General features: G+C 40.2%; 1 protein-coding gene across 1 annotated transcript in view; it reads left to right on the top strand.

Annotated features, from left to right (window-relative positions):
- PEPD (peptidase D) overlaps positions 1 to 25,554 on the top strand; it is a 422,604-nt gene that overhangs the window by 319,939 nt on the left and 77,111 nt on the right. The window contains exon 12 of the mRNA XM_030204435.1: positions 1,225 to 1,373. Coding sequence (XP_030060295.1) covers positions 1,225 to 1,373 — 149 coding nt within the window. The remainder of the gene's footprint in view (positions 1 to 1,224; positions 1,374 to 25,554) is intronic.

Genomic DNA, 25,554 nt, shown 5'->3' with positions numbered 1-25,554 from the left:
AGAGTAGCAGAAAAAAAAAAAAAAAACAGAAAAACAATGGGGGCCTCCTTGGCCCCAGTCTTTGCTTTGAAGAACATTTATGTAGGCTCAGGAGTAATCTAAGGAAATACTTTTTTTGCAGAAATGGTGGTGGGTACATAGAACAACTTGGTGGAGGAGGTAGACATAAAGATTGTATTGGAATTCAAGAAAGCATGGTACAAGCATATGTGATCCCTTAGGGAAAGGAGGAGATAGTGGATGTTGCAGATGGACAGACGGGATGGTCCATTTGGCCTTTATCTGCCATCATATTTCTATGTTTCTATAATGCGGTGGGCCTCTGGGCTATTGCCCTACCAATTTTTGGCCCTACTAATATTTTGCCATACACGGAATTGGCAATCGGGAAGATGTAGAGGGCAGAGATAGAGCTTTGACTATTGATCTCCCTAAGCAAAAAATATTTTGCTGTCCCAGGTACAAAATAAGTACCTGTGTATAATGTAAACCACTTGGATTGTAACCCCAGAGAGGCAGTATATGAAATCCCATCCCCTTTCCCTTCATTCCCTAATTGCATTTAGCAGTATGTGGAGTACATGGGGTTAAGAGCATTGCTATTGGTGCTCTTGGCTTACTGTCGGCTTCTCACATGCCACAAAATGTTTTCTCAAAATGTTTGCCTCCATGTTCCTTTGTTCCTTGGCAGACATTATCTTGGACCTGTGTTCTCCCCCCCCCCCCCCCCCCCCCCCCCATTTTATTGTCTAAAATCTTATTTCATACCCTTAACCTTTTCCCAAACTAGGGCTCCAACCAGTAAACACAAGAGCACATAAAAAGTGTTCCTCCTTCTGATTTTTAATAATTTCAATATTGATCTCAACTTTTCTGTGCATTCCCTTGCTAGTATTTGGACAGCTCTGACGTTAGGCATTTTTAAAGGCAGGAAGAGTCAACTCTTAATCTCCCATTGGGATGCATTAGAACACAATTGTTTGAAGGAATGGAATAACTGGTTGACTTTCATATAAGTAGCTTGATAGCTCTAAAAGGGCCCAAACAGAAAAACAGCAGGAAACCATGGGGGAGTGCAGAACTCTAATGGATTCTTGGGAGTTATTCATGGCCATGATACTACCAATAAAGCAAAAATTGACAACTGCTCTAAGTATGAATACTGGAGTTTTGATGTTAGGATGCATTTGATTTTTTTATTTTGTTTTGTCATATTTTTTCTAGCTTGTTTGACATGGGAGGAGAGTATTATTGCTATGGATCTGATATCACCTGTACCTTTCCAGCGAACGGAAAGTTTACTTCTGACCAGAAAGCAATATACGAAGCTGTACTCAGGTCATCTCGTGCTGTGATGAAGGCTGTCAAGCCAGGTAACAGAACTATCTACTTCTGAATTGTCATGTTCATGATCTGTCAGACCAGTATTATCAGGACTTGGGAGAATGAACAAATAAATTATTGTGCAAGCCTGTGTGAGAGAGCAGTGCGAGGTTCAGTGCACAGGCCTGTCACTTTTAGAATCCTATTCTGAGTCCTTATTGCTGATGGATTTTCTCAGGAAGCAGAACAAACTATCACACTATAGCAGGGGTGGACTGAGGGTGGTCTGGACCCCACGCCCAGCCGCTGCCCGACACCCTCCCTGTCGCCACCGTGTTTTCAAAGTGGCTGCCGACACTTCTCACAGTAGAGTCTTGGGTCTCGACAATCTTGTGAGACTTCCGCAGGGAGTCTCGATCGCCATTTTTAAAATACAATGGTTTTGGGCGGGGGGTGGGGGGGATAGCGGCGGTCCAGCAGGCCAGGCAGGAAAGAACATGTTCCCACCATCAGCACACTGAACATCCAGGCAGAGCCTCTGGGCCCCCGGGCACTTCCCGTTGCCCAAATGGTCAGTCCGCCCCTGCAATATAAAGAAGGATCATAAGGGCCATCTATTCTGCTCAGTTTGCTTCTTTTTTGCAATGACCTAGACCAGTGCTTCACAACCCAGTCCTTGGGGCATAACCATCCAGTCAGGTTTTCAGGATATCTATAATGAATATACATGAGATAGATTTGCATGTACTATGCAAATCTATCTCGTGCTATATTCATTGTGGATATACTCTCCGAGCACAAGCAGGCTACTTGTTCTCACGATTGAGTCGACGTCCGCGGCGGCCCAGGAAACCAGCATGCACTAAAGTGTTTTAATGTACACCTTCAGTAAATTGCACAAACTAAAACTGACAGCCAGCCCCCAAACTTTTAAAGAATCCTCCCAGGCTTTCCCTCCCAGTTTTTCAGTCCCCTCTCTGCTCACCCAAACCCCATTGGTCCAAAAGACATACATGCTCCAAAATGGGGCCATTGATAGGTCAGTCATTGCCATATTGGCGAACAATATTGGCATGGCAGGAGCAACTGTGTATCACTGTTGTCCACGTTGAATCCTCAAGTGCGGCTAAGTGTACGAGGGTGAGGATTGAAAGGGTGGGGGTAATAAGGATACCCAGGGAGATTTTCTTTTTTTTTTTTAAGTTTGGGTGCAGGTTTAGTAGGTGAGTACAAAGCTGGCTTTAAGCAAAATTGCAGGGAAATGAACTAAATTTTGCCCTTTCTTCATTTACAAAAATAAAACATGGGAAATGTTGACATTCAAATGGCAGCACATCATTATTTCAGTGCTGCTTTACGAGAAACTGAAGGCTTTAATTGCATATGCCTGTCCAAAAAGCGAGGAAAAGCTCTGCGCAACATGACCGCTGTGGTCTTTGAACACCTCTTCATAAGCATTACAGTGTCTTCATTTGTACCAGGTGTACGCAGCACTGTGCAGAGAAACATACAGTCCTTAATTCCTGAAGCCTACAAACATCCAGACAGGCAGGCAGCATACACAGACAACATAAAAATAATTGACTTTGCACTAGAAGAGTGGAACATCATTGGAAATTGTCTTTATTAGCTCCACCCTGTTCCCCTTCAGAGCAGTATGCTCAGTGGGTCAGAGGAGGTTCAATTTTATAATCAGACCCAAGATCACATGTGAAACTGAATAGGATTCTACCAATATATCCAGGGTCGGTGCTAGACATGATGGGGCCCAGGGCAGACGTTAGGAAGGGGGCCCAAAATCTTGCTTACAGATTGTTCCTCTTTCAACTTTAGGCAGGGTTGGGGCCCCCAATGGCATGGGGGCCCAGGGCAATTGCCCTGTTTGTCCACCCTTAATGCCGGCCCTAAATGTATGTCAAAGCTTTTAATTTGAAAGCATTTTCCCCCTAAGTTGGGGGGGGCGGGTGTCATAGTGATTCACAGCATATTATATAGGTTGTCCTGTGTATAGTTACTAAAGGGTCTTACAAGCCAAGCTTTTAATTATCACATATGTAGATTTATATAGGACAAAAGACTGCATTCAGTAATTTGCAGGAGAAAATAAGAGGTATAATGTAGATATATTTTATTTAAACTTCATGTGATTTTAACCAAAAAGAAGGTTTTTAAAGAACCAGTTGCCGTGGTGACCTTCAGTATTCTGGCAGTGATGATACTTGCACATATTTCTAAGCTATTAATGCAATCCTGGCTTTTCAGAGAAAATGCTTTGTGCCCAAAGTACATTTGTCCTAATTCTACCTTATCAGCTTAAACCCACCACGGAGCACATGGGACTTTGATTTATTGCTCCAGTTTTAACACGTGTTGAACCAATTGGCATTGATCCTGCAAATCTACTTAGCTGACCAATAAAAATCCTCCAATTACTAGGTTGAAAGTAGACATACGAGTTTCCTGAGCCTGCTCCCAACACTGAACGTTTTGCACAGAAATGCACAAACCAGGCTGTGATCATACTTGCAGAATATCCAAGAATGCCTTTCAGGGACTAAATAAGAGAGCAGACCAAATGCGCTAGCCACATGCTGATTGGTTATACTTGAAAGCACAAGCAAACTAGGTGTCCATTCTTGTAGCTTCATAAAACGTGTTCAGATATCAGATGGTGATAATGTTTGAACATCTGTTTTGACTGTGGTGCTGTTAGACTGCGGAGTGCATATGAGCCAGATGGTATTGACCTTGGGACACCTGAAGCAAAGTTCCTCTCTAGGCAGAAGCTGGTTCTATGAAGTCATTTTGCTTGTGTTGTACTGGCATTGAAGGCAGCTGGGTAATGAAAATATTCAATAAATTAAAGGTTTCAGATAAGGATTTAAGAATAGTTATAGAATATTCATAGATTAGTATGATAAGGATTACTTTGGAGACCTATTGCAAAGCTATAGTAAAAAATGGTCTTAATGGGCCCTTACGAGGATTTTTCCCACAAGCAGAAAATGGCTGATTTTCTATTTTTGTCTATTAATGGCTGTGCAGTAATGTTACCATTAATATGCAGCCATTAAAAAGAATTACTGCGTTGAGCACTTACCAACACCTATTTTGTAGGCGGTAAGAACTCGCATGGTAATCCTGCGATAAAGCCAATGCCTACTCTCCACCCCAAGACATGCCCCCTCCAACAAAAATTATAAAATATTTTTAGCACATGATTAGCATGCACCAATTTGGAACTTAGCTATAGGATGTCTGAGCGCATCACGCAGTAAGCCATTTTAAGTTACGGTAAGCATGCATTAGTGCTTTACTACAGCTTAGTAAAAAGGCCCCTTTGTCCTTTGCCTGTAATTTACTTATTTTTTTATATACCACCTTCAAGCCCAAAAGCTAACAAAGTGGTGTACATTCAGTTACAGTGGGTATATTTTTGTCCCTGGAGGGCTTACGATGATTAAAGTACTGAAGGATGCATTTTCTTTTATTTGTTAAATTTGAGATGGTGCCTTATATTTACATCCCAGGAGGGTACAATAAAGATATAGAGAACAGTATACAATAATTTAAATAAAACACAATAACATGAATAAAAGTAAAACAAGTTCTGATCAAAAATGAAAACTCAGGCATCCCTTAAACTGTCATTAAACAAAACCTTAACCAAATCCTAAGAGAGAGCCTATGAAAACAACCATAGATTTAAGCACAGAATTCCTCATTTTATGTATATAAGCTATCCATATACATACACAGTGGGGTTTGAGCACCCTAAAAATGTGTGTAGCTTTGTTTTGTTTGTAGATTTTGAAGCTCATATTCAAAGCCCACAGACTTAAAACGTTACATAGATTACTGTGGAACTTGAAATGTGGAGGGAATTTTATATCATGTTGAAGGTTTTCATGGAGTGGATGAGTAGCATAGTAGTTTCAGCACTGGGCTGGCAACCAAGAGTCGGTGTTCAAATCCCACTGCAACTCCTTGTGATATTGGGCAAGTCACTTAACCCTCCATTACCTCAGGTACAAACTTAAGATTGTAAGCCTTCCAGGGACAGGAAACTACCTATTGTGAACCCGAAAGTAGCTCAAGTTGAGTTACAACTGAAAAAGACATGAGCAAAATCCAATCTTCGTTCCTCTTCCCTGTCCCTCCCTGCCATACCAAAATGAATTTTTCTAAAGTTCTACTTTTCAGTAACCGATAAAGCCATGCATATATATTTTGAGTTGCATAGGGCTAGATCTTCGGAGTCAACTTGTGCATATTTTTCCATTTGATAATTGAGTTGGCTTTATACATTCTTGAAATTATGCATTTAATTTATTGTATTTGTTTATATTTGGTCATTTTACTGTTATGACATTTATAAAACTAAGTTTTATGCTAAACTGTATACCACCTTGGGTGAATCTCTTTATAAAGAAGGTTAATAAATCCAAATAAATAAATTCTTCCATTAGGACCATTACTGGAAAGTTACCACTGAATCTTTCACCATGTCCTCACAATCTTCATGTACCAATCGCATAAATTCTCCAGTTTTTTAATTTTATTTATTTATTAGGATTTATGTACCGCCTTTTTGAAGGAATTCACTCAAGGCGGTGTACAGTAAGACTAAATCAAACATGACCAATGGGCAATTACAGCAGTAAAAATATTCAAATACAATGCAAAGTATGGCATAGTATACTAACAATATCAACACAATACGTAATAGAACATTTTAATTGACAGTAAAGGGTATAAGCAAAGATGGAACATATAGATAAGAAAGTAAGAAGAGTAAGAGAATAAGTTGACTAATTTAAAGGGGGAAAGGGAATAGGACGTGATATATCACCTTTCTGTTTTTTGGTTTGGGGGGGTTTTTTGCAACTATATTCACATTGGTTTACATAGTATAGATCTAGGGAAATGGAGGGTTAAGTGACTTGCTCAGAGTCACAAGGAGCTACAGTGGGAATTGAACCTAGTTCCCCAGGATATAAGTCCACTGCAGTAACCACTAAGCTACTCCTTAAAGAAAGTTGCACATGAGGTTAGAGAGATGGTCAATATATAGATAGATAAGAGAGTAAGAGGAGTTAGAAAATAAGGTGACTGATTTAAAGAAAGGTGCATATGAGGTCAGAGAGATGGTTAAATATTATATCAGCTAGGATAGGAATGGATAAACATGTCCTGCTGCAGTATGTGCAGCCCGTGTCACTCGTGTGTGTGAGTGAGACTAACAAGGCTCGCTTGCGGTTATCACATCATGTATGTAGCGCTCTAGAAATGTTAAGTAGTAGTAGTAGTATGTCTTTTGGAGAGGGTGTGGTTAGTGATAGTCCTTGAGAAGACCATAGTGTCCTTGGTGGTGTGTAGAGGGTCATCCTGTTCTTCAAGTAGTCAGGGCCTTTTCCTTTAAGGGCCTTGAAAATCAGACATAGAGTTTTAAATTTAGCCCTATATTGTACTGGTAGCCAATTAAGTTTTTGTAAAAAATGGTGTGATGTGGTCACGTCACTTACAACCTTCTACAAATCTTGCTGCAACATTCTGAATCAATTGAAGCTGGTGCGCAGGCCCTTTGTAGTCAGACCGTTGTATAGTGCATTGCAAAAAGTTAACCAGTAAGTGGATCTTAGATTTAAAATATTGTATATGACAGGTGTTTTCAGCTTGAGGGAATCTTTGTTTGTTTAAATCTAGCAGTTTCTCTTCTTTCTTATGCTTCCTGCTAAGTCAAAACCAGAGCTTAGATCTGGAGCCAGGAGCCTTTATTTACTCTCAACTGCTGAGAGATCATTTTTTCACGTTATAGTTCTGCTCCCTTCCCCCCACACCTAGTATGCTCATTGCAATTATAGTTAATTTTAATTTTTAATTTTGTTACATTTGTACCCCGCGCTTTCCCACTCATGGCAGGCTCAATGCGGCTTACATGGGGCAATGGAGGGGGTTAAGTGACTTGCCCAGAGTCACAAGGAGCTGCCTGTGCCTGAAGTGGGAAGTGAACTCAGTTCCTCAGTTCCCTAGGACCAAAGTCCACCACCCTAACCACTAGGCCACTCCTCCACGCCAGAACTCTTTTTTAGAATCCTACAATTATGCACCATGAATCTGGCCACTAGATGTTGTCCCGTGACTCCCACCCCAGAGGAAGAAGTAGCAAACTCTATAAATGCCGCCTCTGCAACATCCCCAGAAAAATCATGAAATGGGAAGCAAACTTGCAAATAACCCTTTGGAGATAATTTCAGAAGTTGTGTACAGCATCTTCATGTGCAAATAAAGGCATTTATACACGTAGATTACATTTACATTTGACACTTTTTATACCTGTGGAGACACTCTCCGATTCAAAGGGAGCAGTCAAAAAAATTACTGTGGGCCTGATATTCAATGCAATTTAACTGACCAGAAATGGCTCCCTGCCAGTTAAATTGTCTGTTTGAAGCTAACCGCTAATTTTCAGTGGCGCTAACTGGTCAGTCAGCACTTGACCAGTTAAGTACCAATATTCAACACTTAACCGGTCATGTTAACACTTAAATAGGATCTCATAAAAGTCAGTCTTAGTTTTATGTGGGATGCCATAACTGGTTAAGTGTTTAATATCGTACTTAACTGGCTATGCGTTAACTGGCTCCACAGATCTGACCCACTCATGTTTATGCCCCTCTGGCACTTATGGTATAGAATATCACTTCGCACTTATGTGCATAAAATAAGAACTGGAACATCCAGGTCAAGATGTTCACAGTTCCCCATATTTTGCAAAAGGCTCTGCTGAACACAGTGCTTTTTCTAAAACATATATAGGATCAGCATGAAATGTGTATGTCCCCATCAGTAGCAGATGGAGCTATTTTATAAAGCTACACATTTGTAAAAAGACCTGGCAGCTTTTGTGTGTAAGTGTTGGTGTTCTAATGCTGATTTCACTGCTTCCCTGTAGAAAGGCCAGTGATTATAAGAGCTGTAGCCCAGGCAATTTTATAAGGCGCACCTAAATTTAGGTGCCATATCCATGAAGCAATTCATAAAATAGGCAAACTTATGCATGTAAATGATAACCACTAAATTAGTCGTCCTATACAAATGGGGCTTTTTATTTGTTTTTTTTTTTGTTTTTTTTACTGACATCTGCTGTCCCTAGGGAACCCCCAAAGCAAATAGCAAGCATAAAACCTTTGCCCCCACTACACATCCCACCTGTGAAGCTCCACCCTGACCTACAGGGTAACCATTCTGAACCCCTAGTCCTCCCAACCATGCATAACTATCCTACGGTGTCATCAGGTCCTCCGTAATCCAATTATTCCTCAAAAGGTTAAATAAATAAGCACTTTTTCACCATCTACAAGGTGAGCAGGTTAATCTCCAAATGAAGAACCAAATGGAGGCTGTTTGGGCCAAATCCAGGAACATTATTTTGTAGTTCTTTGCTTGTCAATTGCAAATTCTTTTGTACCAGAAGTGAAAAACATGAAAAGGTGTTTGCTCCTTACAAAGAAATAAACCAGATTAATCCTGTCTGAATTGTTCAGCCTGCACCCCATAGTTTAATAGTAAAATTCTTTTGATTTGTGCTAATGCAAAGAGACAAAAAGAATATGCAGTAAGGATCTGAAATATATACACATGTTATAGGATACAGGTGAGCACAATGACGTGACTTCTATTGCCTAACATCCAAGGCCATTTAATATAAATTATTACTGCTGTCTGCAAAGGGAAGGCTAACCCAGTTAAAATTCCTGTACTTAATGGCCAGTCTGGTGACTCAGATGGAAGTGCTTACCGCTGGTAAGGAAGTTTAGGTTGCCATAGAGTTCACTTCACAACAGCTGTACCCTAGACCTCCTTGAATGTTCATGGGTACTTTAGAGCAATAAGTGGGGTATTAATGGACTTGTTTAACATTGGATGATTCAAGATCACAAATACGATCAGCTCATTCCAAAGGTAGAATAACTGTGTTCATGCCAGGAGGTTATAAGTTAGAACCCTGTTGAACAGAATATGTTTGGTAAAAGGGCAAGCAATCCATAAATTTTCTCAGGCTGTCATGATACATGAAGCTGTGAGGCCTTTTTTTAGAATCCTGGGTTCTTTAAAAAAAAAAAAGAAACTGAAGAGGAAGCAGGCGGCAATCTGATAAACTGAGACAATATAATTGTATCCAGACGTGTTAGTGCTGATATTGAACAGCCTTGCTATTTTTTTCCTCTTTTTTCACTAAATTCTGTGAATAAGGATGTGGCTGTCATAATATTTTTTGATTGATGTTTACTTTTGGTTTTAGTTTTGCTGTGTACCATTTCTACACAGAATAAAAAGTAGATTGAACAATTCCAGCTCATTAAGAACCAGGCTTTATTGGGTTACAGTTATGTGCCAAAGTTAAACACTGAGAAAAATGAAGGCAGATAAAGAACATATGGCCTATCCAGTTTGGCCTTCTGTGCCATCTACTATCTATTCCTCTCCCTTAGAGATCCTATATACTGGCTCCAAGCTTGCTTGAATTCACATAAGTTTTCATCTCCACCACTTGGAGACCATTCCATATATTCACCACCCTTTCCTTGAAGAAATATTTCCTTAGGTTACACCTGAGTCTGTTTATTTTCACCTTCATCCTATAACCCCTTACTCCAGAGCTTCTTTTCAATTGAAAGATATTTGCCTCCTGTGCATTTGTCACCAAGGTATTTAAATTTTTCTATCGTATCTCTCCATCCCCCCAGTATTACACGTTTTCATAAAGGTGGAAAGGCTTACTCTGCAATTCGGTCACTTTAATGTTGTCTTTAACATAAGTGTAGGATAAGCATATGGGATCTCTTAGGGAGAGAAGGAGATAGTGAATGTTGTGGATGGGCAGACTGGATGGGTCATATGGCCTTTATTTGCTTTTATGTTTCTGTTTATTTCTTCCCATCCTGTGTTTCATTAACAAATTATAGCACAATATAACTATATCCCAGTCATGGTTCTTCATGAACCACATCTCTGACCACCTCTAAATTCAAATCAGCCTCTTCTATCATAGCCTGTTTTCCCATACTACCTCAAGAGGTATCTAGCAGTATCACTTGTTCCAAAATGTATGAGCAGCAATGGATAAATAATCAGTAGGCTTGATGAGTCCTCAGCAAGCTCCCTGTAGCACCTCAAATCTTGGCACCAAACCTGGCAGATAGTACACCTCCTGGGACATTGACAGGGCAGCAGATGGACGCCTCTGTACCCTTCAGAAGGGAATTGCCAACCACCACTACCTTTCGCTTCCTAGTGATCACTGATCCATCAACTTTGGGCTGCATACCAGTTCTTCAGTTCAAAGTCAGTTGGAGTCATGGTATTGATCCTCCAGGGTCTCGTGATCTGTGTCCAGTTGTCCTCTTTGAGGCAACTCTAAGTGAACGAAAGCTGACACAACCTCTGTGTAGATTTTATTAGTGATTTGCTGAATTTTAACAGATTGAAAATAATAAGTGAATAAATAGGATATGTGAAAGTTTGGACACATTTCCAGTTGATTTAATACGTTAAGCTATTAATAAGACCCAAGAATTTTTAAGACTTGTTAGTCCACAATCAGGTGAAAAAACTCCATGATTGAAAATATACTTTTGTCCTTCTTCTTACCTTGTGTTTGCAGTTCTCTACTTTGAACAACCATGGGCTCATATAAACAGTTGCTTGGGCATTTGAAAATGAAGATAATTTGTTCACTCTTACAAAGCAGATAAATACTATTAAAAAAAAATTTTATGCACTTCCAGCTAGCTGTTTTAACTATCAGAAACATTAAGAAATAGAAGTTAGATGAATCTGTTGAAGTCGAGGCAAGGACTGGACAATCAAGAAGAATCACTGATAGAGATTCCCAGAAGATGATCTGATCTGCAAAAGAGAACACACAGATCACTGCAAGTGGCCTACTGAAAAGTTTTTAAGGTGGTATATAAAAGTTTATAAATGAATGGATAAACATATTTGGCCCAGACATCATACAGACAAATCCAGGCATGGACGACAAAACACGAAATTCTCTGGAAACCAACCCATGTGGACGTTGTCTTTCCAGCGGGTGTTACCATCGAGCACTGATTGCCTGCCCTCTTCTCGTAGAGTCTGTGAACACTGCCATTACAACACTCATTACCAGCTGGCCCTAGGAGCGGAATCCAGGTCTATGCAAAAAAAAAAGCATACACTATGCTAGAGACCCACTTTCATGGGAGTTGTTATCAATTATGGCGCAGGACTAGTTAGTGTAGCGCTGTGTACACTTTGTAGCGCTCTAGAAATGTTAAATAGTAGTAGAAGTAGTAGTAGGTATCTTTGTATCAAATGTATGAACTACATTCAGATGTAACAGCATTGTAGTGATATTTTGAAGTGGCAGATGTGAGCTAGGTTCAGCCCATGAAACCATGAACTGCTCATACTTGGGTTTAACAGACCTCTGCTGCCACTATGAGGCTCTGACCCCATTGGCTCTAATTTGTGGACCCCCCCCCCCCCCCTTTTGTAGAGGACTGGAGTTGGCTGCTCCTCCTGTAGCTGTTTCTGCCATAGGTACTTGTTTTTAAAAGCTGTTACTTTAAATATTGCTTCAATGTCCATTTTACAAACCCATGTCCATTTTCTTGTAAGGTGTTTCTTTTCAATACATTTGTAATAATTTGAGAGCATGCAGTTTTGTTCTTGCCATCACTCCTTCCCCTAGTACAGCAGAAAAACACTTTCCTAAGAACAAAGCAAATTCTTATCGAGAAATGTGTTTATTTTACTGAAAACATTGTGCATAAAGTAATCATCCCTCAGCCAGGTTTCCCATAAGAATTTAAGTGGGAGTGAATCACATAAAAAGCTTTACCGTTGATGACCTTTTTAATGCAGGTGATTTTCCTACCTTGCCATTTGCTTTAAACTTCTGCTATATTTCATTCTTCCAGCACATCCATGATGGAAGCTCTACCATTTCAATAGAAGTTTCTGGGATAGATCATGTCTGTGATTAGTCATAATAAATTTGAGACACGCTTTCATGGGTCCTCTTCAGCCAGTAGTAGCACTCTGATTCAACTGCCCACTGTTTGATGTTCTGAATATTTCTTTACTGGTTCTGAGATGCCCCTGAGACCATTCAGTTTAAAAAACACAATGTCCTTGCTAAAAAGTTAGCCTCCTCCTTGTGATGAAGGTAGAGGAGGGGATGCAGTCTTCATGGGACGAGATGATTACTTTAGATTTGGGTGTGCCCCTTTTCTTTGCAAATTCCCCTGGTTTAGCAAGTCCTTTGCACAGTCTATCAGAAGGGTAAAATAGCGTTGGCCTGTATTCTTTTCCACACTCATTCCCGAAGAAAGGAAAGTTGCTAGATGCAATATAGCAATATGTTAATGTCCTAATGCAGTTGGGAATAAACACACAGGCTAAAATAAATACAATTTTGTTAGTTTTTTATCCAGTTCCTTCTACACATCATAATAAATAACTTTGAGAGGACGAACCACAAACATTTTTGCAACTTTGTAATTAGTTATTTAATGTCATATTAAGGGATGTAGACGCCACTTCCAGAAAGTCTATTGTCCTACATTTGGGTGAAGTAACCCCTTAGTCTCCACTGTTCCCGAGAAATAGCCATGCAAGCCCAGTCTGGCAGCCGGTTAATCCCCTAACACTGCATTTCTCTGATTTATTGAGTCTTTATTCCCAAATCTCTACTGACTGCAACTTCAGGAAGACATTGCTGGCCAGTAGGGGATATCTGCTGAATTCTGCCAGCGTGTGCAGCAATAAAACCTGACATTGTTCCAAATGTGCTCAGGAGTTACTGCAAGGATCAGGTTTATCAAACCAGCTTCTATGACAGAGAGAAGAACGTTTGATTCATTCAGTCCTGCGGGACCTTCAGCAAAAGCAAAGCATTGTTTTTTACCTTTTTACAAACTTCTGTTTGATTTTATTAGCTAAAGAGCAAGACAAATTAGTAATCTGAAAACATATAAGGTTATGATACCAAGTTAGCATCTGAATTTGGTAGAATTTTAAATCATTAACAAAGTCTGTGCCGGTCAGTGATTTTAAGCCTGTGCAGTTAGTTCAGTTAGAATACCCTTTTTGCTGTCCTGACTTTATCCACTTAGGGCCAGATGCACAAAGGTCCCGTTAAGAATTCATCTGCTTTTCCAAATCGGTAAAAATTTACCAATTTAGAAATGCAGAGGGATTCACAAAGAGAATTGCATGCAGATGAGCTGCTCGTTGCTTTTGCGACCCAGCTCATTTGCATGCAATATGGGGGAAGCCAGTCGGTGAGCTGAGCATGCAAAGAACAGTCAGTCGATATGCGTGGCTGATCTTTGTATGCTACAGATGTCTCTCATACACGCAGACAAGCTGCATATATGAAAGCAGTAGATGTAGCTCTTATTTTTTTTGAAAGCAAAAAAGCGTATGGTTTCTTTTTTTTTTGGATGGACAGACCTGTGTTGGGGTTCCCTGCCTCCCCGCTGCTGGAAAAAAGTGGGAAAAGCCTAAAGTATGCTCTCTGCTGCTCTGGGCTCAGAGGAATCTGCATCAGGGCTTGGTTCCACCCCCAGCTGTTCCTGCTGCTTCCTTCCATTGGCCGGCTGACATCCTGGAATGCCCATCTCCCTGAAGATGGACTTTTATTGGCTGGCTGCTGTCCCAACTCCTCCTCCCTGCAGGGCTTCCCTGATGACATCACTAGAGCTGTGAGCTGATTGGATCTGAACTTCCTGGTGTCCCCCTCCAGTAGTGAGTGGGCGAGACATCCCAGGCTAACACTGCCCAATTGGTTTAGCCCCTCCCTGTTGTGCTTGTAGCATGGGGGATGCTGTTTCCCAGCAGAGGCTGTTTGACCCTTATCTTTCTTACATTTTTAGTAAGTCAACATTACTTTTATGCTTTACATTTCGGTACTGCCCCCCCCCCCCCCCCCCCAATTTCTTGCCAGTAAAATGTAATTTGAAAAAAGAATAATGACATGGCTTTCATACACGCAAATAAGCTACATGTAAGCCATTTTTTTTTGTGCTCCATCTTCCATGCCTTGTTTCTCCCCTTCTCCTTGCAACAATGAAGAGCCGACAGCTCCAGACCTCTCGTTAAAATTCTCACAGTAAGGGTAGGGACTTTTTCTGCATGTGGTTGAAAATGGCTGTACATCGCCTTGCATGCACGTTATAATAATAATTAGCTCATTATAATAGCTTTGCATTCCGTTTTTATTAGCTGCTACTGTGACAGGAAAATGGCTCGGGAGAACCCTTTTGTTCATGGCTCATTTTAGTACTTGCTTGCTAAACCAGCTAGAACTAGTTTAAAAACCACATTGCTGGCTCATTAGGTTTAGTGCATCTGGTCTTTAGTTAGCAGACTGATGATTTGACCATATAAAATATGTTTGAAATAAAATAATATATTACCACTTACCGGTTAAGTTCTGGCTCTGCCCTTGGAGTGCTCCAGCACTAATTGAACAGTGCCTAGGCAGTCACAGGCAATGTTCAACTGATGGCCAGTTCAGCAGGGTTTAACAAAGCAGGAGCCTCTCCTGCCCAGTTAAACTCTTTTGAATTTCAGACTCTTGATGTGTGATGGGTGTTTTATTTTGGTTACCCTTTATCCAGGTCTTGCCGTTACACTTTGTTTAGTATTCTTTAGTCCAAACAAGAAAACTCCATACCAGATGATTTTATCATGAGGAGTGTGAATGGTTCTGCTATACTCTTATTATGCACGTCCTGTCTACTCTTCTTGTACATGTTACTATGTTACTATGTTAACCAGCCTCATGACCTACTTTTACGTGATCTGCACATAGGTGTTTCTGGGTCACACCTCCCCCTCTGCTGCTCCTCCTCCTTGCCATTTTTATGACCCTTGCTCTTCAAAGAAGCCAGAAAAAAAGGTACAGAGCCTATATGCCTGTGGTAAAGAGAAGCAAATGGCATAAAGTCCTCATTTGCACTGACACTCCCCCTCCTGGCCCTTCATTAGAACACCCTGAACTGAGCCTTCTGGTCTTGTACACATTTCTCTGCATCTGCCTTTAGGAGTTAATGTCTTCATTATCATAGGATTAAAATGAGCTGTGCACTAATGTCAGCGCAAGCCTTTGTGCACAGTTAGCTCATGCACAAAATTTGTTTTCATATAAGGATGCCCACAGAATTATGCACAACAGCTGATCTAAGCTGTGCACAAAGTCTAGCACACGATTGCATTGGCTCCAATGGCTAGCAGAGACCCTCTATCCCTCACCACCTATCTCAGAATCCCAGCTATTGCTTACACCTTATTGCTTCTTCTTGCATGGCATCAACTTCTTTCTTAGGGGGGCTACTGCAATGGAATTTATGCAGAATGCAAAGAACAAACCTTAAAGAAACTCCAGACCGCTGAAAACACGGCAGCTAGGCTTATATTTGGAAAAATGCGATTTGAAAGCACAAAACCCCTCCGCGAAAAACTGCACTGGCTCCCAATCAAAGAACGCATTGCCTTCAAAATCTGTACCCTGGTCCACAAAATTATCTACGATGAAGCCACGGGATACATGACAGACTTGATTGACTTACCAACTAGAAACAGATCAGAATCAACACGATCATATCTAAATCTGCACTACCCAAGCTGCAAAGGACTTACAAATCAACTTACGCATCCAGCTTTTCCTACATAAGCACACAACTATGGAACGCATTGCCAAAAGCCTTGACATTGACGTACGACCACCTAAACTTCCAGAAATCACTAAAAACTAACCTGTTCAAAAAGGCATACCCCACTGATCCAACTTAAATGCCTGATCCCTGCAACACAACAAAACTAAAGTACGTAATGGACAAAATGCAACTGTTCCGATGTACGTTTCCCTAATGTGGCTATGCCACATGAACTTCATCTTACCACAACATCACTTTGTATTTGTTCTCGCCAGAGTCTGCAAATGCCTCTCCGGTACTATGTAAGCCACATTGAGCCAACAAATAGGTGGGGAAATATGGGATACAAATGTAACAAATAAATGTTGTCATTCTCAGAGAAGAGGCAGGCCATATTCTTATATGTGAGTGAGGTCATCCATCTCACCCAGTGTGGAGCTTAAACGGGTAATAATAGCATTTTTTGAGCTTTCGCAGTGTCCTCACCATGTATGCACGAGAGCATGGGACCATCTGTCTCTTCTCATTCTTGGTGATGAGAGAACATGTTTGTCCTATGATCCTCACAGCATCTGGTGCATAAGAATCTTTTTGGGGGTTTTGTGCCTTCCCTTCAGAGTTTTTCTGTCCTGATTTTTTTGTGTTCTCTTTCTTTGGAAAGGTCCCTCTCTCCCTTATACTTTAGTTTATTTTTTCCCCCACATACTGTATCAAGACATGTTTATCCACTCCTACCTAGTTGGGATAATATTTAACCATCTCTCTGACCTCATGTGCACCGTTCTTTAAATTAGTCACCTTATTTTCTAACTCCTCTTACTCTCTTACCTATCTATATGTTCCATCTTTGCTTATACCCTATACTGTCAGTTAAAATGTTCTATTATGTATTGTGTTGACATTGTAAGTAGTATACTAATGCCATACTTGATATTATTTTGAATATTTTTACTGCTGTAATTGCCTATTTCTCATATTTGATTTATTCTTACTGTACACCGCCTTGAGTGAATTCCTTCAAAAAGGCGGTAAATAAATCCTAATAAATAAATACAAATAATTTGTAGTCTGAATACAAATATTAAATGCAGCAGTCCTGCAAAATTGTCTCCCTTTAGTCAAGTAACAGATCAGAATCAGTTCTTAGCCTAACTGGGCAGAGTGATTAGCACTTCACTTACCAGTGAAGTTTGGGGAGAGGGAGATTGATGCCCTGAGAGAGGAGGTTTGGCAGGTGAACTGTTTCAAGAGCTGGAAGGTGGCACTGGCTAACTGAGGATAAGCGGTGGTAAGTTAGGGCCAAACACCTTCAAAGATAGAATAACTAAGCCAAAGATAAATACTTTTTTCTGATATGTCTGCTTTGGAAATGAGAATGTACATCGCATTTGTAACCTTAAAAGTACAGGAGGAACAGTATTTCTGCTTCTATTCAGTGTTGCACTGTATACAGTCTGGCTTATTTGTTTTATTTATTTAATGAGCTTCTTCCACCTTTCTCAAAGAATGGCTGCAAAGCAGTTTACAAAATATATATCATAAAAATACACAGTACAAGATAGCATCATAAAAAAGCAAACTCAAAACATCACACACAAAATAAAATAGGCTTCAAAAAGCATCTTCGAAGTACAATGTCTTCCAGAGGTTTTGAAAGTGAACCTCCCCCCCCCCCCCCCCCCCCCCAGCATTTTAAAGTGAAGTGGAAGGGTATTTTATAAAGTTAGACCCACACTCAAGAATCCATTTTATTAGTTATAGCTGGTCTTATGCCAGTGAGGACCTGCAGTACGACTAGCTGTGAAGAGCCTCCCACCCAACATGGAATATAGCACAAAATATTTCTCTTGTCAGTTTTTGACAGTATATTCCTAATTTGTGGTCCCTTATTCTCTATTTGTTGAAGGTCTGTCTGTGTTCTGCATGTTGAATAAAGATGGGTATTCTGCAAGTGTGTAGTTTGTGTAAGGATCTGTAGCAGTGCAGCTTGTTTTTTTTCCAATAGGACGTGTTTTGATATTTATTTTTCTAGTGTAAAACGTGCAAGATGCCTTATAGGTTCTGTGAGCAGTTTCAGGGGGTGGGGGCAACTGGGACGGCAGCATCCTGAGCAGGCACTCTTAGCACTTGTCTCTATATGCCCCTACACCCCACTGCACGTTATACATATTCAGGTCTTCAAATCTCTTTTCATACAGCTTTTGGAGCAAACCTCATATTTTTGTCGCCTTCCACTGAATTGCTTCAAGACTTATGTCCGTAGCGAGGTACAGCCTACAAAACTAAACACAGTCCCCCAAGTGGGGCCTCACCAACAAACCTATACAGGGGCATTAATGCCTCCTTTTGTCTGCTGTTTATGCCTCTCTGTGCAGCCTAGCATCCTTCTGGCATTACCCATCACCTTGTCCCATTGTTTTGACCACTTTGAGACCCTCTCCTGTTCCATATACTTCAGTCTCTTGCCCACTATCACATACTACTCTTTTGGAATTCTACGCCCCACGTGCATCACTTCTATACTGCTTTTCTGGAACCCAGCCATCCAAAGCAGTTTAAAAACAACTAAAACATAATACATTTCCATATAATATCAATATTCACACAGCACATACTTTCAACAATCACATAAAGTACAGTTTACAGTACTGTTATACAATCATATCTGATCCTTTTTCCTTAACCCACTCTTCGGTGCTGAGGGAAGAGAAAAACCTTGAGCTATTTTCTAAACCATGTTAGACTAACTTCTGTGGACAAACCTAACGGGAGTTTATTCCAGCACATAGGGGTAGCTGTCTAAAATACCCTCACTACAATAATTTCTACATATCACCCACTTAGCACATTCAGTAGTGCACCTTGCGACAAGCATATAACGTCCACGCCAGACAGTACCAGCTAAACTTACCACTCAACAACCTTGAGGCGGCAGCTATATATTGCCTTAAAACTATTTGAACTGTGCTCATTCCCCAACTGCTTTTCAATGCAGCTTCCACAGAGGAGTGGCCTAGTGGTTAGGGTGGTGGACTTTGGTCCTGGGGAACTGAGTTTGATTCCCGGCACAGGCAGCTCCTTGTGACTCTGGGCAAGTCACTTAACTCTCTATTGCCCCATGTAAGCCGCATTGAGCCTGCCATGAGTGGGAAAGCGCGGGGTACAAATGTAAAAAAAAAAAAAAATTGTGGACGTGCACTCTGTCTTCTGTTAATTCTTGTCAGAAATCACGCCATCGTATTCTGAAATATCTGACGTTTGCATGGCCAGGTATACCCTGCTGGGAAATATTTTAATGCTTATTACTATATTTCAAACCAGTTTATGTGCAGTTTATTGTAGAAGTTAGCAAACAAGTTTTGTGAGCATCTCAGTAGGGGCTCCAGAGAGCTTATTACTCAGTATCCTAGCTGCAGATCTTTGTTCTTTGGTATAATGATCAGCATAGCCTTTGTAGGCTCATTTACCTTGTAAAAGGAGCCACAGGAAAGATGCTATACTCCATTAGCTTTCCGGGTCCCCAGATACATGTACTGTAATGTGATCAGGAAACTTTTATATTATTCGTTTGCCGAGTTGATTTTCTTTCTCCTCTCCCCCCCCCCCCCCCCCCCCGTGCCCTTTTAATTTGGTTGAAGTGCAGCTGCTTTAAAAAGGGAATATGTTTGTGAAATACTTAATGCTTTTTGCTTTTCTTTCTTCCTCCTTTGATTGACAGCTTTGTTTGTTACGTGTTTGACAAAATCTTTATGTACTCCACTGGGTTCACTGACTGTAGTAGGAATCACAACGTCTGTGTCCTGCTTGCCGCCACTACCAGGAGAGGTCAGGGCCTTTTTCTCTTGTCCACAGACACAGAAAGATTAGCTACAGTGTAACCTTTACACAGCGTTTTTTAAATAGATTAGCATAAGGTTACTACATTTTTCTGCACCTGGTCATGCAAGCTTGTAAAACACACAAAAAAATTGTAAGTTGCATGTGGGCACAAAACTATATGTGTACAGTGTAACTAATAAAATAACTTGTTCTAGTTTTCTGTGGAGTACATTTAAACAAAAAAGTGTCAGTACTGAATGGGTTTAATTGGTTTAATAAGCACATGTTGTGCTATAGAAAGCAGTTCTATAACTTGGCACTCCCAGTTACACGACCCTTGCACAAGTAAATGCTGAGAAAAATACACTTACACGCTTACATTTGCTATTCTATAAGGGTGCGCTCGCCTAGATTCTGTTCTGTAGGGGTGCATTTGCCTAGGCGCTGTTCTGTAGGGGTGCTTCTCGCCTAGATGCTGTTCTGTAGTGGTGTTCAAAAGTGCTATAAGCATGTTACTACCCTGTTTCCCCGAAAGTAAGACATCCCCCGAAAATAAGACCTAGTAGAGGTTTTCCTGAATTGGTAGATATAAGGCCTCCCCCGAAAGTAAGACCTAGCAAATTTTTGTTTGAAAGCAGGGCTGCCGAGAGCCGGACAAGGCCGCCCCCAGGCCGCCCCCCCCCCAACCCTTGGTCGCCGGGCCCCCCCTCCAACCACCCTCCGTCGCTCCCGGAACTAACCTTAAACGCCTCCTTTCACCTTTGCAGCAAGCAGCAGCAGGGCAGACCTCTCCTTCCTTCCGTGCCCCGCCCTTGCGGACGTTACATCAGGCGAGGGCGGGACACGGAAGGAAGGAGTGGCCTGCCCTGCTGCTGCTTGCTGCGAAGGTGAAAGGAGGCATTTAAGGTTAGTTCCGGGAGCGACGGAGGGTGGGCGGGCCAACCCCGATGTTTCCCCGAAAAATAAGACAGCCCCTGAAAATAAGACCTAGGGCATTTTGGGGGGCAAAAATTAATATAAGACTGTCTTATTTTCGGGGAAACACGGTATGTGGGGTGGGGGGGGGGGGAATGTTCATGTGGACAAAATTCTTAGGAACATGAGTAACTTACAGAATACTGTAAGGTCTATGTGCCCCTGCCACATTTGGGTGCCTAAATGTTAAGCCTGCCGATAACTGGGTTATGCTAGTAGAATCATGTGGATTTGTGATGTCTAAAAGGAGGCGCCCACTTATAGAAAGAGCCATCCCATAGTGTTTTATGTGGCTAAACCAGGAAAGCTTGTAGATCGCCAGTTACTAGTTATCATTTTTTATCTTTCAATGATTGCTAAATTAAAAATGGATTAAACAGCTCAGTATAACTCTCTCCTGGTCAATAATCAGTCCTAGTGTCTCATGTCAACTCCTATAAGAATTATCCTGAGCTTTGCATATAATTGCAGTGATTGAAAGACTATAAGTGTTGACCTGTTAGGTTTTGGTTTAGTGGCTAGACCTCTTACTTTGTAAACCTAACCCCTAGCTTCCAATCCAGTTTTCCTAGTAAAATTGTTCATGATTTAATTCTGTGTAATCCAACCTCCTAATTAGTCAGTGTAGATCAGGGCCATAGCGAGGTATGTGTGACCACACAGAGCACAAGGGAAGGAAGGGCGCCAAAATTGCACATAATCTATTCCCCCCTCCCCCCGCCTTCTCTGTGATCAAGTGGGCAGGACAGGAGTTGAGGAGTAGCTTACTGGTTAGTGCAGTGGCCTGAGAACCTGAGGAACTGGGTTTGATTCCCACTTCAGCTCCTTGTGACTCTGGTAAGTCATTTAACCCTCCATTGCCCCCCCAGGAACAAAATAAGTACCTATATATGTATGTAAACCGCTTTAATTGTAACCACAGAAAGTCCCACCCCCTTTCCCTAGGGGGTGTGTTGCACTGATCTCATTTCCAGCTTAGGATGCTCCTGGTCTATATAGTAAGATGGGTGGGGGGAGTACCACCTAGAATTGTTAATACTGTTTTTAGCCTTCCCCTTTGAATGTATAATTTTAAAAGAAATTTCTGGAAGAACTTTATTGAAGAATCAGGCAAGTATAAGCAAAGTCAATATAAAACCTCAAAATATACAGTAGCAAGGACATGAGCAACATTAGGACACTTTTTCTGCTTTGAAAATACGCTTCATTATCTTCCAGTGTATTAAATTTCTAAATACCTTTCTTCCCTTCTTTAAAATAAAAGAAACCCTAACCTCCTTCCTCCCCTCCCCTGAAAAATAAAATTGATGGAATCATGATTAACCGTGCAACTGACAAGTGATGTAAAATAAAAATTTTAAAAAAAGTCCCTTTCCACAAACAGTAGATAACTGTTTCAATCAAAAAGCAAGAAAATGTCAGCTGGTATGAGATTGTTGTTCTCTGTGGGCACTCAGATCAGGGTTTCTCTCCACATGAGAAACAGATCTTGGGAGAAATTTATACATTCAGAATGGGGACGCTACTGCATGGCTGGATTTGTCAGTAGCAGTTACTTGGGAGAAATGTAATGTATTTATTCCATCTACAGTTCTAGGCAGATTTATCAGTAAACCTATGTAATAATGCCATCAAAACATGAATATAAACAGTCATATAAGAAAATACAGTCACAATATCATATAATCAAGAAAAAAAATAGAACAATACAGTTGTCCTAAGACCAGCAAAATTAGATAGCTGGCATCTCCATATCAATTCGTCATCTGAAGGCAAAGAAATACTTTACTCAGAACTGAAAGCAAGTTTGTAAAAAAAACCACACCTTTGTGTTTTTTTCCTTAAAGTCAACGGATCTCTATGAAACATTACTGCTTCTGGAAGAGAGTTCTAGTATTGGAGCTGCTATTGAAAGCGAGCAATGGCAAGTTTCAGCATAATGTCAAAGTTTTGTTGACGGCACCACAAGCAGTCCAAACCTTCTTGTTCTAAAAGAACATGAAAATGCATAATAAAATGTTTGTTAAAATTTACTATGCCACTGTTTCCGAACAGACAGGTCAAGGTGGTTTACAAAAAAAAAACTAAAAATGTAAATTAAAAAAAAGGCACTGAATTCCATTATGGTAGGAAAGACAACTCACAAACAAGATCACTCACAATTAAATAAAAACAGTTGAAACTCTAGTCATGAAAATCACTGCTGAAATGTTCCAGAAATAATAGGATTTAAGTCAAGATTTACTTCTCTTAAATGATGGTTCAGTTCGGATAGGAGGAGATAGGTCATTCCAGAGCCTTGGACGAAGAAAATAAAAAGCAATGTGCCGTGTAGATTCAAGATGAGCTAATTTAGCTGCTGGAAGAACTAAATGGTGAGAATCAATTGAACCTAAGCATCTTGAAGGAGTTTAGGGAGTAATCAAAGAAGAAAGAAGGGAGACCACTGTGATAGTGGGGACTATATTAGTAGCTTTAGTCACAATTTCCGAGTGTGAAAATTGGGCATTTACCCGTGAAAATTGCTTCTATATGTAAATAACAATTTTAGAAAGGGCTCAAGTCACACATGGATTGTCCATAGTACATAGGGTGCATATTGGGAGCATATCCTGGGCAGGTCAAAAGTCTGCATGTGTATTCTCCATTTCATAAAGGAAATGGGTATGTATGACCTAACATGTCCAAGTCAGGATTTACATCTGTTCCCTGGCACGTTAAGTGCTCATTTTGTCTAGCCCTTTACAAGAGAGATGAAAAGTGTTCTCCTCCTTCATCCCTTATTGTTTATTACCCCCTGCAGATTGACAATAAAAGATTGCAGCTTTTGTAAGTAACAGCATATATATGTTTTTTTTTTTTTTTTTGCAAAATGGCTCATATACACGTGTAAGTGCGGACACACGTTAAGTTGCAAGATACAGACGTATACCTGTAAGTGTCTGCACTTCCATGTGTATGTTGTCACACTTCCTCTGATTTTTCTTATGTGTGTTCTGTACTGCTGCAGAAATTTTAAAAAAGGGCTCTACTTTGGCAGGCCCTTTTCTAAAATACCACCAGAACTGAACAGTTCTCGATCTGGACACCTAGATTGCAGTCTTTATATTCTATGTAAAATGGGGTTTAATAGCTGTAAGATAAGGAGCATCACAGTGTAGAACCTTAAAAACCAATGTCATTTTTAAACTTAATACTCGTAATACCGACTCCCAGTAAATAGGTGATCAGCAGCATTCAGCAGTACATGCAGTGTATTAAAGGTCAAAACAGGTAGGGAAAGAAAGACAGAATTCCAGCAATGAAGGGCAGATATCACATGACCCTGAAGCATTGTTCTGTAATTATCATACAGTAAATACATTTTCAATCTGCATAACATCTGAAGTTAAAAAGAATAAATTCCAAACTACAGACTTGATGTAAGAATACATTAATAAGAAAGAATCCATTACTATACACCTCAGACAGAACAGGAATGCTAGAACCATCAATAAAGGGACTGGACATGAGAATAAACAATAAGGTGCCATGTCTCATCCACTGTAAAATTTTAAACCTTATAGCTAGGATTTGTGTTCTTAGTTGCTCATATATTGTAAATTGAGATATTTATTTTCCAGCTAATTAGGGGTTCTTTGAGGTTACATATAATCAGGGTTGGTGTTTTTGCGCACAGCTTTTTTTGTGCTAGGTTCCTTTTCCAGCGGAATCAAATAGGATTCAGAAAAGGCACAAACTGGTTGCAGGATACAGGATAAGCCTGAAGAGGTGACCGAGTACTAGGAGGAAGCGTCAGTTTTTCATTATTTATTCAATGAACATCTATTTTAATTTAGTGCATCAGGGTGATTTTATTGGTTTTCATTGGTTAAAACCTAAAATCAGAAGCGCTAATTATAAGATCACTGTTCTTGAAAGCACTGGGATATGTCCTTGAGAGTTATGGAGATTGAAGAGGTTGTGATCTCCTGGGACATTCCCATTCCATGAAATAGGTTGTTTATACTTCTGGAAAACAATAGAAAAAACAAACAACAAAAACAACAACTATTATTATTATTTAAATGGGAGAATTTTGATGATTTCAGTTTTCTCATAAACCATAAAAGTGACAGAAGTAGTTTCTTCTTTTTGTCCTGGTCTGCTACAGATGGGAGCTACTTATTTGAAATTTCCTTGTAAATGTATTGTGAATTATCAGTCAAAAAATGTGTGTTTTGAACCCTCCCATTTGGGAGCCTTTCTATCTACAAGTAGGGACTGTGGTGGGCTTGTTCAAGATTGTTTAATAGGTGTTAAAGAGTATGATTCTCTCATAAGTAATGTACATGTCTAGTGGCAATTTTTTATTTGATTTTTAGTTCCTGATAGTCCCTTTGCAATTTCAGTTTCCTAGTCACAGGAAACAGAAATTGTAAAGGGACTATCAGGAAATAAAAATCAAATAAAAAATTTGTATTAATTTAGGTGGTTTTTCTATAGAAGTGTTTTATTTATTTATTTATTGCATTTGTATCCCACATTTTCCCACCTCTTTGCAGGCTCAATGTGGCTTACAATCATCATGAATGGTGGAAATATATTAGAAATAGACATTTAGTGTTACAGAAGGATCTTGGGCAACGTGATAATGATAAAACATGATAGTGGTATAACAAGCAGATATTGTAAGACAGTTCTGAATATATGTGGAGGAGTTGTGTATAATCACATTGGTTGA

The sequence above is a fragment of the Microcaecilia unicolor genome, chromosome 5 (genome assembly GCF_901765095.1).
Source record: "Microcaecilia unicolor chromosome 5, aMicUni1.1, whole genome shotgun sequence".
In the NCBI taxonomy this organism is placed as follows: domain Eukaryota; kingdom Metazoa; phylum Chordata; class Amphibia; order Gymnophiona; family Siphonopidae; genus Microcaecilia; species Microcaecilia unicolor.
The sequence above is the reverse complement of the archived record's forward strand: the minus strand, read 5'-3'. Positions and strand labels throughout refer to the sequence as shown.